We start from the raw sequence: 16,590 nt of genomic DNA on the forward strand, positions 1-16,590 counted from the left end.
TTCATGATTTCACTGGGCGAGGAAGTCATACTTGTAGGACTTTATTGTCCAAGATTGTAGACAGAACCTCCAATGCAGACATGAACATGGTCTTACTCAACCTTGATCAGTTGTGCTCCAAAAGTATGGCTATAAAATATTGTAGGACTTGGATCCATATCTGCTGGATAGAATAGGACCATAATGATGTAAGAGACAATCCAATGGTCCTGTAGAACTAGGCGTCTTTATTCCAAATCTGGTCCAAGTTTTATAGAAGGGAATATATAGAAGCTATTGGACTTTTGATTTTCTGTCTTCAAGTATTGTCCATCTAGGCTGGTCCATTCTTGAGAACCATGTACATACGTTCAAAGAGCAGCCTCAAGAGTGCCTCGTGGTTAATGATGTACTATATCTAACTACAATGTTCGTGAAGAAGTCTGGGAAGTTGATCTGGTTGGTCAAGGTTCTGGCTCAATGATGTGGGCTCCAAAGGTCCATCAGAAAACAACACCTATTAGACCTTATAGATGATGTGTCCTGTTTATAGAGTGCCAAGAACAAAAAGTCGTGAGTACATGTTCATATAGATGGAAGGTGGACCCTAGAATCATCTCCTCTAATGGAACTAGAGAACACGAATCTTGTCCAAAGCAATCATGTTCAGCAGATAGGGGATTACGAAGTGCCAAAATAGGTTGCCCCAAAGGTTGACTCCAGATTTTGATGGTGCCTGCAACTTACCAAGGATTTGCAACACCATGTAGCCACCAAATATGGCTGAAGCTGGAGAACATGAACGGAGTAGATATTTACATACAACTTGACCATACTTGCCAATGCTATGGAAACTTTCTATCTGGATGTGGCAAAAACCACCCCAATGAACAAAATGAAGGTCGAGATACCCCTATTTTCCCATGGGGTGGGTTTACAAAAAAAATTCTGCACATATTCCTTTGCTCAAATGGTGGTCACCTAGACAAGGAAGTCAAGTAGTTGGTGGCAACGAGGACTCCCACAAGAGAGGTTTCCGGTAACATATGGTTGTGTAGACAACTGGGCTACTCATTGCCTTAGTACATAGTCATCCTTGTAACTGGAAGTAGACTTTAATATAATGAGGAATGGTCTTATAGCAATGTCAGACAAGGAGCAGATGTGAGGTGCACGTTGCGAGGTCACCCTATTGCCACAAGACTTCTTTGCTAATATTTGACTCGTAATAGAAAACGTTAATTTTGCATAAAGTGAAATGACTTGATTATAATTGAACTTCCAGACATTCTGGTAATTCGCTCACTACATTAATTCTGATTGTCATTTCTTTCCAGGGTCTGAGAATGAAGTTACCCAAGTGAATCGTTGCCTTGATGCAGCAAAAGCTTGCAACGTGGACCCCACCTGCCAAAAGTTACGAACAGAATACGTTGGCTTGTGCATACGTCCCATGGTACGGACTGACTCTTGCAACCGTTCCAAGTGTCACAAGGCCTTGAGGAAGTTTTTTGACAGAGTGCCAGCTGAATATACCAGTGAGCTGCTCTTCTGCCCGTGCGAAGATACGGCTTGTGCGGAGCGGAGGCGACAAACCATTGTTCCGGCTTGTTCTTATGAGTCAAAAGAGAAGCCCAACTGCCTCACCCCACTAGATGCTTGTAAGGGGGATTATATTTGCAGGTAGGTTACTTCACCGTTCTATGTAAAATGGGTTACCTATACATAGCACTGGGTGGGCCCATATAGTTGGCTACTTGGTGGTGAGAATCTAGGCAGAACTTCTCTCTGCAAAGGAACGGCACTGTTAGACGGAGAGGAATTATCCTAAAGTTGGGTATATTGGATTAATATTGGCTGAACCCAACGATTTTAGCTTAACCATGCAACCATGTAATTGTTAGAGGAGCTCCCAACTCTCCCCGGCATGCAGGATCCTTTTCTTCTTGAGAGACCATAAGCCACCACCAAAGATGTCTGACAGCATCTCACTCCCCTTTTCCCATTCCAAAAACATGAACACTTAGTTGAGGGGCCTGGGAGAGATTGCTGTCCGCCAAACAAGTGCTTGTTTGAGAAGGATCTAATATCTATGGTCAGCCTAAGGGCCTTTTTGCATGGGCCAGTAAGTCGGGTAATGGTTGGGAATGGAGATCTGTTTACTGTTGACAAACTATTTTAGGTGCCACATAAAAGATGTCATCACCCAACAAACAATTGGCTGCCTACCTGTTGGCAGATCACTTACACCTATATACAGGCCAAGTATTCGGAATGACCATTCCTCGGAGCACAATACACCCAATGTTATTGGGCCTAAGACATAGATCTAGAGGGCTCTCTCTGCCCTGTCCCATTAGTTCTCCAGATGATTTTGTCTATGAGTATAACATGGAATATCATCTAGTTATATCATGGTAGAAGCTTTGTGAAGTTATGAACAGTGACTTGTGACAACAAGTTCTACGTGGAGATTTTGGGTCATTTTGGTCATGGACAACCTCGGTAAGTTTGCTTAGGTAGGACACAATTCCACTGGTCCTTTGCTGGGCTAGTATGACCCTAATGGTGAAGAACCTTTCATGTGAAGATGAGTGAACGTTACGAGATTTCTAATAACAAAGATTTGTGAGGTTCAGCCCTCCAGATCTTTTAAAACATTATACTCTGGGTTCATCTCAGTCCCCAGAGTAGGATAAGTCTAATAAGTGGAGGCCCAGGAGATGCCAGGAAAAGTAACAAACTGCTATACATACCTTGCCTCACTTCTCTTGGACATCCTTGCAGCATCCTGCCGTCCTCCAGCATCCTATTCAGGCCTCTTTTGGCCTCTGGCTGACATCATACACCTCCGGGTCACCGCTGAGACCCAATCACATGCCTCAGTGGTGACCCTGGCAAATGTGATGTCAGCCAGAGGCCAAAATAGGCCTAAAGATGATGCACATGCTTGTGTGCATGGAGCCTACACAATAGTATTATAACAACAATCTCAGGACTGAGATGCTATGTTATCACAGTCCTGAGGTTGTTGTTATTTGAGGTTGTTGTTGTTGAAGATTTTGCACTGAGCCTAGATGGAACTTCCAGAAGTCAAGGACAACCATATATCTACCTTATTTATCACTGTGGAGGATTTGGGATGTGACAAAGTCCTTGAACATATACTGATTCCCCTCACAATCTCCATGAATGGGCCAAATCCACCAAATCAAGAGCACTCTGCACTCAAGAGGGGGGTCCAAAGCTGGGAACGTCCCTAACCCTTGTAGGACCTTTGGGAAAAGGTTGGTTGGATGAGACACCCCCTTAAAATTTGTCCTATAAACCTACATACGATATGGAATATATCCTGATCCCTTAGGATTTGTGATACTGAAAGGAGAGTCAGACATCTCGATCACTACAACCCTCATCACACCCTACCTGCAATGCTACATCTCCGTCCCACCAGACATGAGCTGCATATCACCTAAGAGCGCCGGAGAGAATCGCCATGCTTTTTAATTATCGGCTCACTCCTGACATTTAATATTCTCCCGAGGATTTTAAAGGTCCTTGAGTTAAAGTCCAATAAACCGTCGACTTATATACGCTACAAGACTCATAATGGCAACGACCATGAGTGATTGTGTGGCGAGTACTCGAGGCAGCAAGTCAATATCCATCGTGGAACGTGTCATAGATCTTCTGACAGTGGATGTGAAGAGGCCTAAGAGACGTAATGTATCTATTCTTCCTTGTCCAGAGTCAGCATTGACTAACACTTTACAGATGGGAGCTTACGTAAAGGATGGTTGGCCGCAGGACGCCGTCTTCTGGAAAAGACTCTCAAAACCTTCAGATTATACAGGAGAGATGTAATGTAGATTTACGTCTACGCCTTATTTCTCTGCCCTAGTCTACACAGCCAGTCACCCTGCTGACATAGACTCTGACTAGTCACACTTTCTATTAAGTCCTCCGGAGTGTGTCGACCAATTTCTTCTAGACTCTACAAGCTCTAAGACATAACCAAATAAAGATGTATATGATGATGGAGATGCTCAGCATCAGAACTTGCAACCGTCTCTCAGGGCAGGGAACAGATAAAACTCTAGATCTTGGCTGTACAACCCTTTCTATGCCATGGTCAATGTACGATTGTCCCCTTACCCTGGTCTATAGTCTCTCGCTCTGCCAAATCAGTATCCCTGTGCTATGCTGAGGAGGCCCAATAGGCCAAAACAGCGCTGTCCATAGCTGGGAATCTGTTCCTTTTGGAATAGAAATACTAATTTGGCAATTAAATCCGCATCATGATATTAGACTTTTTAACTGAGTCGTGCATGATGTTAAGGATGCTGCCCTCTGGAGGGCGGTGTACAGGGGCACTGTCCTCCTAATTACATCCTGGAGAATAGATTTGCATATTTTTTTACCCAGAATCCCTAGCGGAGCAGGAATGACTTGTAAGTCTCTGTACTGCCTATGTAGGCACACACTCTCCCTGATGTGTATGATTATCCCCTGACCCTGGTCTATAGTCTCTCACTGTGCCAAATCAGTATCCCTGCGCTATGCTGAGGAGGTCCAATAGGCCAAAACAGTGCTGTCCATAGCTGGGAATCTGTTCCTTTTGGAATAGAAATACTAATTTAGCAATTAAATCCGCATCATGATTAATTAGACTTTTTAACTGAGTCATGCATGATGTTAAGGATGCTGCCCTCTAGAGGGCGGCGTACAGAGTGCACTGTTCTCCTAATTACATCCTGGAGAATAGATTTGCATATTTTTTACCCATGGTCAATACTGGGCAAGGCATTTAAAGGGATGGCTTGAGTGGTGCCCACCTTTGCGTTGAAAGACTTCAGGTCTGTTCATGGAAGGAACCAAGGTCTGGCCATTGAAGGGCTGTCTGGCCTCATTCTTCATTGTTAGGAGATGTCTTGGAGGTATATGTAAATTAATTTAAACAAATCTTTATTTCCTTGCTAATATGTGTGATTTTTTTATGATCGAAAGAGTGTTGTCGCTTATATTACCCTCATTCATGTTCCAATCCCTGGTGAGGTAGGGGGTTAACTATTATATGCCTTGTGGTCTAGAGTGTTATGGGGTGTACTAGTGATCTAGGTTGGTTTGGAAAGTGATGGAAGGTTGAAAGGATATTCCAAGAAGAGGCAAGAAACTCCTACTCGTATCTAATAAAAGTTAGCTTAGTGGTCGAAAGTGGGCTCCAGCTCAAAATTTGTACCCAGACCGCCAACTATATGGTATCATTTATAATAATGGTCTCCTCATACACTGTCTACCAATAAGTATTTGGACACCCAGTAAAGTTCTGCGGACGTGGAGTTATGGTGGGGGGGGAGGGTTTCTCCTGGTATGGCCTGGACCCTTGGTCCCAGTGCAAGGTGAACTCAACGCCGACGCCTATTGCACTGTTTTAGATAACAGTGTGCTTCCTACATTATGATGTTTCTATGGGTCGGACCAATGTTACTTCCAGGATGACAACGCCAGCTGTCATGTAGCGAGGTCTACCATGGCTTGGTGCAGTGACAATCAGGTTACCGACTGGACTGGCCTGCCCAGAGCCCAGACTTGAACCCTATCGAGCGCCTCTGGGATGAGTTGGATCGCAGAACTAAGGGGTGCAGCAGACGTCCAAAATCAGTGAAAGAACTTACCTGTCTTCTCCAACCCGAATGGAATAAAATACTACTAGCCGTCATACAAGGACTTGTGGAAAGTATGCCCCGGAGGGTTGAGGCTGTAATTGCCACTTGGACCACAGGTGTCCAAATATTTATTGTTAGACAGTGTATTCGGAAGAGATACTTTATGGGTGGCCTTTAGGCTCTTGGGCAACTGCACTCTTAAGTTATCTCAAACAAAAGTATAGGGCAATTTGGGTAGTATTACTAATACAACTACATTGGCCAACAGGCCAACTACCACTTAGAAAGAAATATTTTTACTTAAAATTGTATAAATTTATTGAGAAATATTTTTTTATATAAATAAATACATGAATACAAAGATAAATGGTGCAACCACAATAAGTGCAGCGATATACACACTAATAGGCTTCCATAGTAAAATATCCACCCTAATGAGTCAATGCAAGTTTAAGTGACAGAGTGTTCTACATGAACTGAAGAGAATAGTAATCAACAGATGTATATGAAACAATACATGGAAGGACTATAAATGACTAAAAATAGCCAAGGAAGGATTGTTTTACATCATTACAGACACATAGGATGGCATATGAAGTATTAGGTCATTACCTTGTGTGTATGTCACGCACCAATACGCGCCCCGACGCGCGTTTCGCCACGCAAGTGGCTTCGTCAGGGGGAAAAAGACTATGTGGCTGAGTACACATTTCGGAAAATATATAGTATCCAGGTGATGAATAAAATAAATACAGCTGCTGCTAAAAAAACGATCCGCCCGCTCTATATGGTTTAAAGATGGCCGCGTCTCATACATGCGCATGCGCATCACATAATGAACTATGTTAATGCACATGCGCGAGAACAACAAGTTATCGTGAGATATTCTGACCATGATGTATAGCCGTGCATGCGCAAAGAGTGGTGTCAATTGCGCATGCGTCAGGACAATGAAACGTCATGAGACGTTATACGTGTCAGATGGTAAAAAAACGCACCAGTATATCTATCTGTTTATATAGGCAGACGCTGGATGATGCAAGAACGATGCATTATAGCACATCTAGTGTGAATTGTGATGACAGAAAAACACTTAATTCAAAAGTATGTATAAATATACTGATATATGAAAATGTGAAATTATGAAGGACATTAAGAGTGACAAAATATCAGTGTCTATAAATTGAAAGATGCAAAAAAATATATATAATAATAAATTTCCACTTAAGAATATATAAATATATGCACACACAATGTTACATCAAAAAATCTTATATTTAGAATTAGAGTAGGAATAAAACAAATACACTGTGAAAAAAGTGAAAAAAAATTTTTTAAAAAGTGATAAATTAAAAGTGCGCTGTGACAAAAAAGTGAAAAATGCGCTGTGGCAAAAGTGAAAAAATAAAAATAAAGATGTGAACAAAATTATATCACGTGTCAATATCACAATTATACTCTTAAGTTATGCCCCTGTTGGTGTTATTGGGAGTCAAACTGGAAACTACCCCGATAAACAGTCTATAAGTCTCCATCACACTACCCTCATGGCACCCTCATGGCTGTGGCGAGGATATTTCTTTATGGAGCAATTCTTTCAATTGGTTGTCTCCCTAGCCCCCGTAGAGATTGCATGGAGCAGCAATGTTCATGTACCCTAGAAACTCTTTCTCACTATACGTAAATGGATAGGTATAGGAGGGTCCCCCAGTTCCTTACATAACCAACGGTCACGGTAGTCCCCCACAGATCCGAGGATTATAATATCCCTGGTGTCCAGTGATTAATAACCTCACAAGGATTTCTGGCTGCCCCTGCCCGGTGCGATCAGTGAGCGCTGTCATTGTACATAGGACACACGTCCCAGATGGCCCAGGTCACCTTCATCAAGGAGGTCTACCCCGATCCCAAGTCCTTGGAAGATTCCCAGCACGACAGTGATTCAGCAACAAATCTGCAGAGAAACATTATTGCTATTGAACAGCGTTCACACGTTATCAGTTCTCTCCACCTCATGTACTAGAAAACCTGATTAGGATGGTTTATCTTTGTGCCGCGTCCGGCGCCATCATCACCAGTTACTCCACACAAAGATACTAATCTCATTTCCTCCCGTGCCCCTTGTGATATTCCTCCAATGATCATTTTACGCTTCAGGATTAGTTTTTTTTCTTCTGCCGTGTCTTCCGTAGATATAGGATATCGTGAAGCGGAGACCTGTGCTTCTTAAAGGGAATGGTTCACCATTTTCTAATTTATTGATATCAATATATTATTTTTTTAATGTTTTTGTAGATTTTTTTAATTGTATAGATAGATAGATAGATAGATAGATAGATAGATAGATAGATAGATAGATATACTGTATATACACTATAAGTCCTTCATTCGTCTTCTTCTTCTTCTTGTATCTATTTCTAGCAAAGCAGGTTGACAACTCATATATCATTACTGTTACCGTACCAAATGGGTTGTCAGCCAACTCTCTTAGGCACATCTGTCTAACTATAGAGTCATAAGAGAGTATGGGGGAAACGCTCTTGTATGAAGAGGAAGCCTCCCCGTACGTGTCCGTCGTTGTAGCACAGGCCGCGGTTTATGTATGGCTCCGGGTTGGATCCATATATCAGCTCTATAAATATAGCCATACATTTAGGAGGTGTCATTGTGCCCAGCGTTGCTCTATAGAACAAGATATATGACCCCCTACAAGATGCACAGCCTGGCTGCCGCCTCATTACTATAGGGGGGATGTGTTGTGCCTCGTCTCGTGTTGATGGCCTCTTCTTATTTCCTTCGCTCAGGTCCCGGTTAGCCGCCTTCCAGTTGGATTGTCAGCCTTCGGTTCAGTCTGTGACCGGATGTGTACGGGAGAACCATGCCGCTTGTCTGATGGCATACACAGGAATCATAGGTAACTTGTTATTTTGTACCAGGGTTGAATGGGTATTTTAGGGTTGCAAGGATTTAGGGGAACACTCGGAGGGTCCTGACTACTCGCACAATAAAGGTCATGGTTGACTTTCCCAACCACCATATGAGTTAAGCTAGCTAACAAGTTCCATTTGAGAACCATTCTAAACCTTAACCCCTAACCCTAACCCTTGCTTATGGGTTCTGTGCTCAGCAAAGGGGTTGTAGGCAACGGGCCCTCAGTGCAGAATTTATAACAGGCCCTCACCTACCAAATACCACTTAGTAATGGTGTCTTATATTGTCGCTGGTTTGTGGCCATCCCCGACACCAGGGTATAAGTGCAATGCCAGTCATTACATTCCTACAAATGCCATCTTGGCCCTCAGGTGCTGCCCAAATTGCCAAACCCTACAGAGTCATTCATTTTATGGTCCATAGTGAGAACAAAGCTGCTCTACCATTTATCGAAATTCATGAGCTGCTCAACTGGAGCCAATGAAGGGAGGAGGCTAAAATCGGTTTACTTTGTCCTTCCCCACCATGGGCCTGTGACCAAGGGGCGCAAGTCTTTCAAAATATAAGTACCCAACTGTGCATGGCTTGGTAACATAAACTAGCACCAGTAGGGGGCACCATATTGCTCTTGTTATAGGATTTACGCTGGCTCAATATCCTCCATAGGTCTGGAAAGATGTTGTCCAGGTGGGGCAACTATTGTCCTCGAGGTCTTACCCGTACGTCAGACTAGTTTTCTCAACACGTTGTTTCGTAAAGTAAACCCATGGCCTCTTGTTCAGGACCAAAAGCCTTTTGAAAAGGTGACAGGGTGCTCACCACAATAAGAATCCCCTACAGGAAGGATTTGTGTCTGAGCCGATAATCTGCCCTGATACAAGCTGCCCTATAGTTCAACCCGGAGCTGCAAACAACAGCTGCTGAGAGAGCGGCTAATGCAGGCCCGCTTCAGTTTAATGAGATATTTGGTGCTGTTTACCACAAGATGTTCAGGGACAGTCTTGGAGTGTTGCATTTATTGCTCATAAGGCAAGATAACAAAATGTATGATGACCTGCTGACATACAAGTCATAATCGCCAATGGATGGGGCATATCATTATTATACTGGGGAGGGGAGAAGGACCACAAGTGGTGGGGTTTCCTCCATCTATCATCTTGTATTTCCACAGTTCCTCTTTGTTTGTCCACCTCTTCTCTTATATTTCCATAGTTCCTCTTGTCTTACCAGCCTCATTTCATTCTTCCAGCTCCTCTCTTGTCCCTCCTCCTCTCCTCATGTTCCTCCTCCTCTCCTCATGTTCCTCCTCTTCGCCTCTTGCCCCTCCACTTCGCCTCTTGCCCCTCCACTTTGCCTCTTGTTCCTCCACTTTGCCTCTTCTTCCTCCACTTCTCTTCTTCCTCCTCTTCTCCTCTCATTCCTTGACTCTTCTCTTGTCTCTCCACCTCTTCTCTCTTTCCTCCAACTATCCCCTCATTTCTCCACACATTTCATTCCTTCATCTCCCTCTTGTTCCTCTACTACTTACTCGTCAGCTTCCTCTACATTTACTCTTATTGCTCCATTTCTTCTCTTACTCTTCCACGTCTGTTTTAAATCCATCACCCTTTCTTTTGTTTTTCCACTTTTTCCTTTCATTTCATCAAATTCCATCCTTGGTCTTCTACATCTCCTCCGCTCCCTCTACTTCTCTTCTTGTTCTTCCTCCTATCCCTTTGCTCCTCCACTTCTTCTCTCATTCTTCACTCTCTCATTCTTCTCCTTCTCCTTCTGTTCCTCCTCCTCTCCTCTAGCATTTTCACTTTTCCATCCAGCTCTTCAAAAATATCCAAATGCCTTCTACCCTCTTATCTTCTCTCCATATGCTCTCCTCCAAGACATCTCCCAAGGCTCTGCCCTCCTCATACCCAGATAATACAGTATCCACCACTCCTCTACATGTCCAGCCTTCACATGCCACCTAAATTCCTTCTTTTTAATCCACCCTGACCCTAACATCGCTGATATTCTGTATCGCCTTTATTACCTCCACCTACTTCACCTCGGCTGGGGCAGGTGGTTGGTGGAGTATTAGGTGGGCAGGGGGTTGGTGGAGTATTAGGTGGGCAGGGGGTTGGTGGAGTATTAGGTGGGCAGGTGGTTGGTGGAGTATTAGGTGGGCAGGGGGTTGGTGGAGTATTCGGTGGACAGGTGGTTGGGGAGTATTAGGTGGTGGTTGGAGTATTCGGTGGTCAGGTGGTTGGGGAGTATTAGGTGGTGGTTGGAGTATTCGGTGGTCAGGTGGTTGGGGAGTATTAGGTGGTGGTTGGAGTATTCGGTGGACAGGTGGTTGGGGAGTATTAGGTGGTGGTTGGAGTATTCGGTGGTCAGGTGGTTGGGGAGTATTAGGTGGTGGTTGGAGTATTCGGTGGTCAGGTGGTTGGGGAGTATTAGGTGGTGGTTGGAGTATTCGGTGGACAGGTGGTTGGGGAGTATTAGGTGGTGGTTGGAGTATTCGGTGGTCAGGTGGTTGGGGAGTATTAGGTGGTGGTTGGAGTATTCGGTGGTCAGGAGGTTGGGGAGTATTAGGTGGTGGTTGGAGTATTCGGTGGACAGGAGGTTGGGGAGTATTAGGTGGTGGTTGGAGTATTCGGTGGTTAGGTGGTTGGGGAGTATTAGGTGGTGGTTGGAGTATTCGGTGGACAGGTGGTTGGGGAGTATTAGGTGGTGGTTGGGGTATTCGGTGGACAGGTGGTTGGTGGAGTATTAGGTGGACAGGTGGTTGGTGGAGTATTAGGTGGTGGTTGGAGTATTAGGTGGACACGTGGTTGGGAGAGTATTAGGTGGGCAGGTGGTTGGGGAGTATTAGGTGGTGGAAGGAGTATTCGGTGGTCAGGTGGTTGGGGAGTATTAGGTGGTGGATGGAGTATTCGGTGGACAGGTGGTTGGGGAGTATTAGATGGTGGTTGGAGTATTCGGTGGTCAGGTGGTTGGGGAGTATTAGGTGGTGGTTGGAGTATTTGGTGGATAGGTGGTTGGGGAGTATTAGGTGGTGGTTGGAGTATTCGGTGGTCAGGTGGTTGGGGAGTATTAGGTGGTGGTTGGAATATTCGGTGGACAGGTGGTTGGTGGAGTATTAGGTGGACAGGTGGTTGGTGGAGTATTAGGTGGTGGTTGGAGTATTAGGTGGACACGTGGTTGGGAGAGTATTAGGTGGGCAGGTGGTTGGGCGAGTATTAGGTGAGCAGGTGGTTTGGCGAGTATTAAGTGAGCAGGTGGTGGTTGGAGTATTAGGTGGACAGGTGGTTGGTGGAGTATTAGGTGGGCAGGTGGTTGGTGGAGTATTAGGTGGGGAGGTGGTTGGGCGAGTATTAGGTGGGCAGGTGGTTGGGCGAGTATTAGGTGAGCAGGTGGTTTGGCGAGTATTAAGTGAGCAGGTGGTTGGTGGAGTATTAGGTGGACAGGTGGTTGGTGGAGTATTAGGTGGGCAGGTGGTTGGTGGAGTATTAGGTGGGGAGGTGGTTGGGCGAGTATTAGGTAGGCATGTGATTGATGCAGTAGGTGTAGATTACATATTCAGTGTGACAAGTAAGTCCATATCAGATGTCCATGTGTGTTTTATTATTTACAGGTAGTCCTATCACACCCAACTATGTGGACAACTCTTCTTCAAGTGTCGCCCCCTGGTGCACCTGTAACACAAGCGGAAACCGTCAGGAGGAGTGCGAGAATTTCTTACACTTCTTCACAAACAACATCTGCCTACGTAAGTGTCCTAGAATGTACAAAATAGAGAGAAAGGGCTTAAAGAGGTTGTCTAGAAATGAGAAAAAGCAGCTGACACTCCAGGGCTGTGGTGTCCAGGCCATTGTCCACCTACTTGTCCCACAGTGGTGACATGCCACACAGGAATATGAGTGCTGCAACCAAGTATATCAGGACATACATGCAAGTACCATTACTGAGGCCAGATGTGTAGGTAGGTAGTTATACTAGATAGATAGATAGATAGATAGATAGATAGATAGATAGATAGATAGATAGATAGATAGATAGATAGGAGATAGATGGATAGATAGATAGATAGATAGATAGATAGATAGATGGATAGATAGGAGATAGATAGATAGATAGATAGATAGATAGATAGATAGATAGGAGATAGATAGATAGATAGATAGATAGATAGATAGATAGATAGGAGATAGATAGATAGATAGCTAGATAGATAGATAGATAGATAGATAGGAGATAGATAGATAGATAGATAGATAGATAGATAGATAGGAGATAGATAGATAGATAGATAGATAGATAGATAGGAGATAGATAGATAGGAGATAGATGGATAGATAGATAGATAGATAGATAGATAGGAGATAGATAGATAGATAGATAGATAGATAGATAGATAGATAGATAGGAGATAGATAGATAGGAGATAGATGGATAGATAGATAGATAGATAGATAGATAGATAGATAGATAGATAGGAGATAGATAGATAGATAGATAGATAGATAGATAGGAGATAGATAGATAGGAGATAGATGGATAGATAGATAGATAGATAGATAGATAGATAGATAGATAGATAGATAGATAGGAGATAGATAGATAGGAGATAGATAGATAGATAGATAGATAGATAGATAGGAGATAGATAGATAGATAGATAGATAGATAGATTTCCTAAAACGTTTTACACCACTAACCTCTGGCCCCAGCAGACATTGGAGGGGGCAGCAGCTGTGTGGAGGGGCCGACGCTCCAGGTCTGCTTGGAGTGTAAAGATTAATGTTCTGCATTTGCCTCCTTGATTCAATCATTGGCCTGTATAATGGCTCCGGCAGCCATCGCTGAGCCGCTCTTTCCACTCTCGCGGTTGAACATCTGATCGAGCTTTGCATAAAACTGATTTTCCTACAAGCCGGCTAATGACTGCGATGACAAGACCCTGGCTTGCATCTCCTCGGCTCTGAGCAATATTAGCTTTTGTCAATCTTGTATTGGAAATTTTCGGTAATGTAACTTTTTATCCCGTCTTGTGCTGTTACATCAGCTATGACTTACTGACTTTTTTTTATTTTTTTTTTGGCTTCGTAGAAAATTCTATTCATGCTTTTGGCAATGGGACAAATCTAAACCTGGCGCTGAATCCATCCGTGGCCTCTACGACACCGGGACACAAGGAGGAGAAGTATGCCAACGCCTCTGTCCCTGCAGTAAAGGAAAGCGTCAACGTCTATGTCCAGCCCACCAAGGTGAGCCATACCGATGATCAATAATACATTGTTATGGGGGGGTTTAATATGTTTTTATTATATATTTTATGTATTTTTCCATATATTTCCATATGGTCAGTGTTGATGTCCAAAACTAGTTGTATACTCTCTGGCTACCAATGCTTTACATTGCATCAATGCGTCTCAAGAAAAAAATCTTTCCTTCCATAGTTTACAATGTTATTTGATATATTATTGGTGTCTCTGTCCAAGGTGTCCATTGGTTTAGCTCACCAGAACCTAAAGTCAAGTAGCATGGTATACACTGGTATATGGCCAGTGGGAGGTGGACAGTGCCAATCTGAGAAACTGGTCTCTCAATATCAATTGTTGGGCCGTCACACATGGAACATTGTGTCCATGTCATAGATGGTCCAGTCAAGTCTGCCAGAGCAAGAACTGATCTTCACAGTGACTTCACTCATAGACAAGGCCCATAGACAGAAACCATCCTCCTCTACAATGTCCATATCTATGGCCAACTGTCTTGAGTTTGCCGGGACAGTTCTCAATTTTTGGAAAGGCGTGTCCCAGCCCTTGGTGGTATCGTTTATGGAACTCTGACCCATAATAGACAGTCCGTGGTCGTTTAGGAGTGGTCCAAGGGTGGGACTCAAATGCCTCTATATTAACAACATTGGCAAGTATGGATAAGCAGATGTCAAGATAAGATAACCACTTCAGGTCCCTGATTTCTATGTTTTAGCCAAATGGATTCTCCACTTTAGACAACCCCTACTTGATTGGAAGGATTCTTTGATAATACAGTCGTCGAACTTTCTGCCTACTTTGACCCCAGAGATAAGCTGTAATTTGTTGGAAAATCTGGCAGTAGGTGTCCAGGTTTTTCTTCCATCCTCAAGAACATGTTTAGAATTGTCCATTCTGACCAAGAGATGAGGATCCTGAGCAGATCTCCTTCTCAAAATTCCCTAAAAGGTGGTTTTCTAAAGTAAAGTTATCTAGACCAAGGGTTACCGTAAGTCTCCTTCTTCTTCAACTTAGAATAGGAAAGATTGGGTACAAGGTCCTTTCATTGGAAAGTATATTTGATGGCCTGGGCCAATACGAGGTCTTCTTTTTCCAATTTGGCCATTCTCATATCCACTGACTCATACTTTGAGTATACAGAGACCAATGTCCATGTAGACAAGGATGTTTCTTTGAATCTGGCCCTTTAAGAAGGTCACACTCTTACTATTGACTAAAAACTGCAAAATATTTTTCCTTCAGGTCTCAAAGGAGGAGCCCTTCCTCGTGGGATCCAACGAAATCAAATCTGAAGTCTTCAACTCTCTTGTCCCATCTTCTAGTCCCCAGTTGATCAGTGGTGGATGTTCCTTGCTCGTCTCTATATATTTTCATATCTTTATCTGAAGACATTGAGAGTGTCCCATTTTACACTAAAAAAAAAACAAAAAAATAACAAAAACACAAATTTCTGGGAGAAAAACAAAACTGTGTCTTCTCTATTTTTTTATGTTAATTCATGGTAATCTGAAAAAAGTCCTTCCTTTCATTTATCGTCTTTTGAAATAATACGGAACGTCTCTGAGTCTCGGACTTAAGTTCCAGACACATTTCGGAAGGCCGGGTGGTGGTCACCTGGAGTCGTCTGGAGCATTGGCGTGGTGTTTGTGCCAGTCGTGCCCATGGGGCCATGTGGAACATGTAAGATTTTACACAAACATCTTATGGGACTCGGCAGAGCAGAAGGACAAGAATTACCGTAACGTGTAACGTGTGAAATCAAAAACATTCTTGGATGAAATTGTTGAGATGATGTTCCTAAATCCTATAGTACGTAGGAAAAATTACATATAGGATGGAAAAAAATCCTACTCTGTTTGCATTATATGGACTCTAATTTTCTACATTCTGGATGGGGTGGAGGATAGAGATGTGTATATATCATGTATGGATTCGACTGTCAAAGAGCACGAGAAAGTCATACCATGGAAGATGGAATCATCTCCTGAGCATCTTAAGTGCTTGTGTTCCTTAACCCCCGCCCCACCACCAGATCTTTTCTTGACGGTCATCCGAGACAATTTCTACAAGATGAGATAAAATAGCGCTTTCACGATAAAATGCAAATTTGCTTCATCTTATGTCGACAGAGTCTTATTTTATCATGACCCAACCCACCCCCTGAAATTTTTGTTTCCTTTACGAACTGAAGATCTAATCGATATAATTTTTAACCTTTGATTTTCTTTGGGGTTTTTTTTTTCTTTTTGTTTTTTTTTTGGAAAGTAGCATTAAATTGTACTATACAAATCCGGTGGTCAAATGTTGTCTGTTATTTATATGGTTAATAAGTGCAGGTGGGCATGGAATTGTTGAGGATTTGGGGTCATGGTGACCAGTGAACACTTGAATTGTACACAAGGCACTTTGAGAAGTGTCCATAGTGTTAAATGCAAAGGTTCCAACTCTACATCCTTCAATAGTCACTGCTCCACTGGTTCTGGCACAGATTAAATATTTTCTCTAGCCCCCACCATTCCTGAGCAATCCATGCAGTTAACTTCAGCGCCTAATACTCACTGGGCTCTCTACGGTCAGGTGGGTGGTCTTAGACTATCTGCCAAGGCGCATGGACAGAATATAATATCCAAAAAATTTATTTATAGTCATAAATATAATCTTAACCCCTCCCGACATCCGCCGTAACAGTATGAATGTAGGATATTTAAAGGGATTCTACCATTAAAGCAACTTTTTTTCTAATTACCACGTCGTAATAG

General features: G+C 43.1%; 1 protein-coding gene across 1 annotated transcript in view; it reads left to right on the forward strand.

Moving 5' to 3' along the window:
- Window positions 1-15,797, forward strand: part of GFRA4 (GDNF family receptor alpha 4) — a 314,381-nt gene extending 298,584 nt beyond the window's left edge. Inside the window, exons 5-9 of the mRNA XM_075261790.1 lie at window positions 1,317-1,662; window positions 8,450-8,559; window positions 12,187-12,321; window positions 13,662-13,819; window positions 15,074-15,797. Of these exons, the coding sequence (XP_075117891.1) occupies window positions 1,317-1,662; window positions 8,450-8,559; window positions 12,187-12,321; window positions 13,662-13,819; window positions 15,074-15,217 (893 nt within the window). The 3' untranslated portion in view covers window positions 15,218-15,797. The remainder of the gene's footprint in view (window positions 1-1,316; window positions 1,663-8,449; window positions 8,560-12,186; window positions 12,322-13,661; window positions 13,820-15,073) is intronic.
- Window positions 15,798-16,590: the final 793 nt, after the last annotated feature.

The sequence above is a fragment of the Leptodactylus fuscus genome, chromosome 1 (genome assembly GCF_031893055.1).
Source record: "Leptodactylus fuscus isolate aLepFus1 chromosome 1, aLepFus1.hap2, whole genome shotgun sequence".
Lineage (NCBI taxonomy): Eukaryota > Metazoa > Chordata > Amphibia > Anura > Leptodactylidae > Leptodactylus > Leptodactylus fuscus.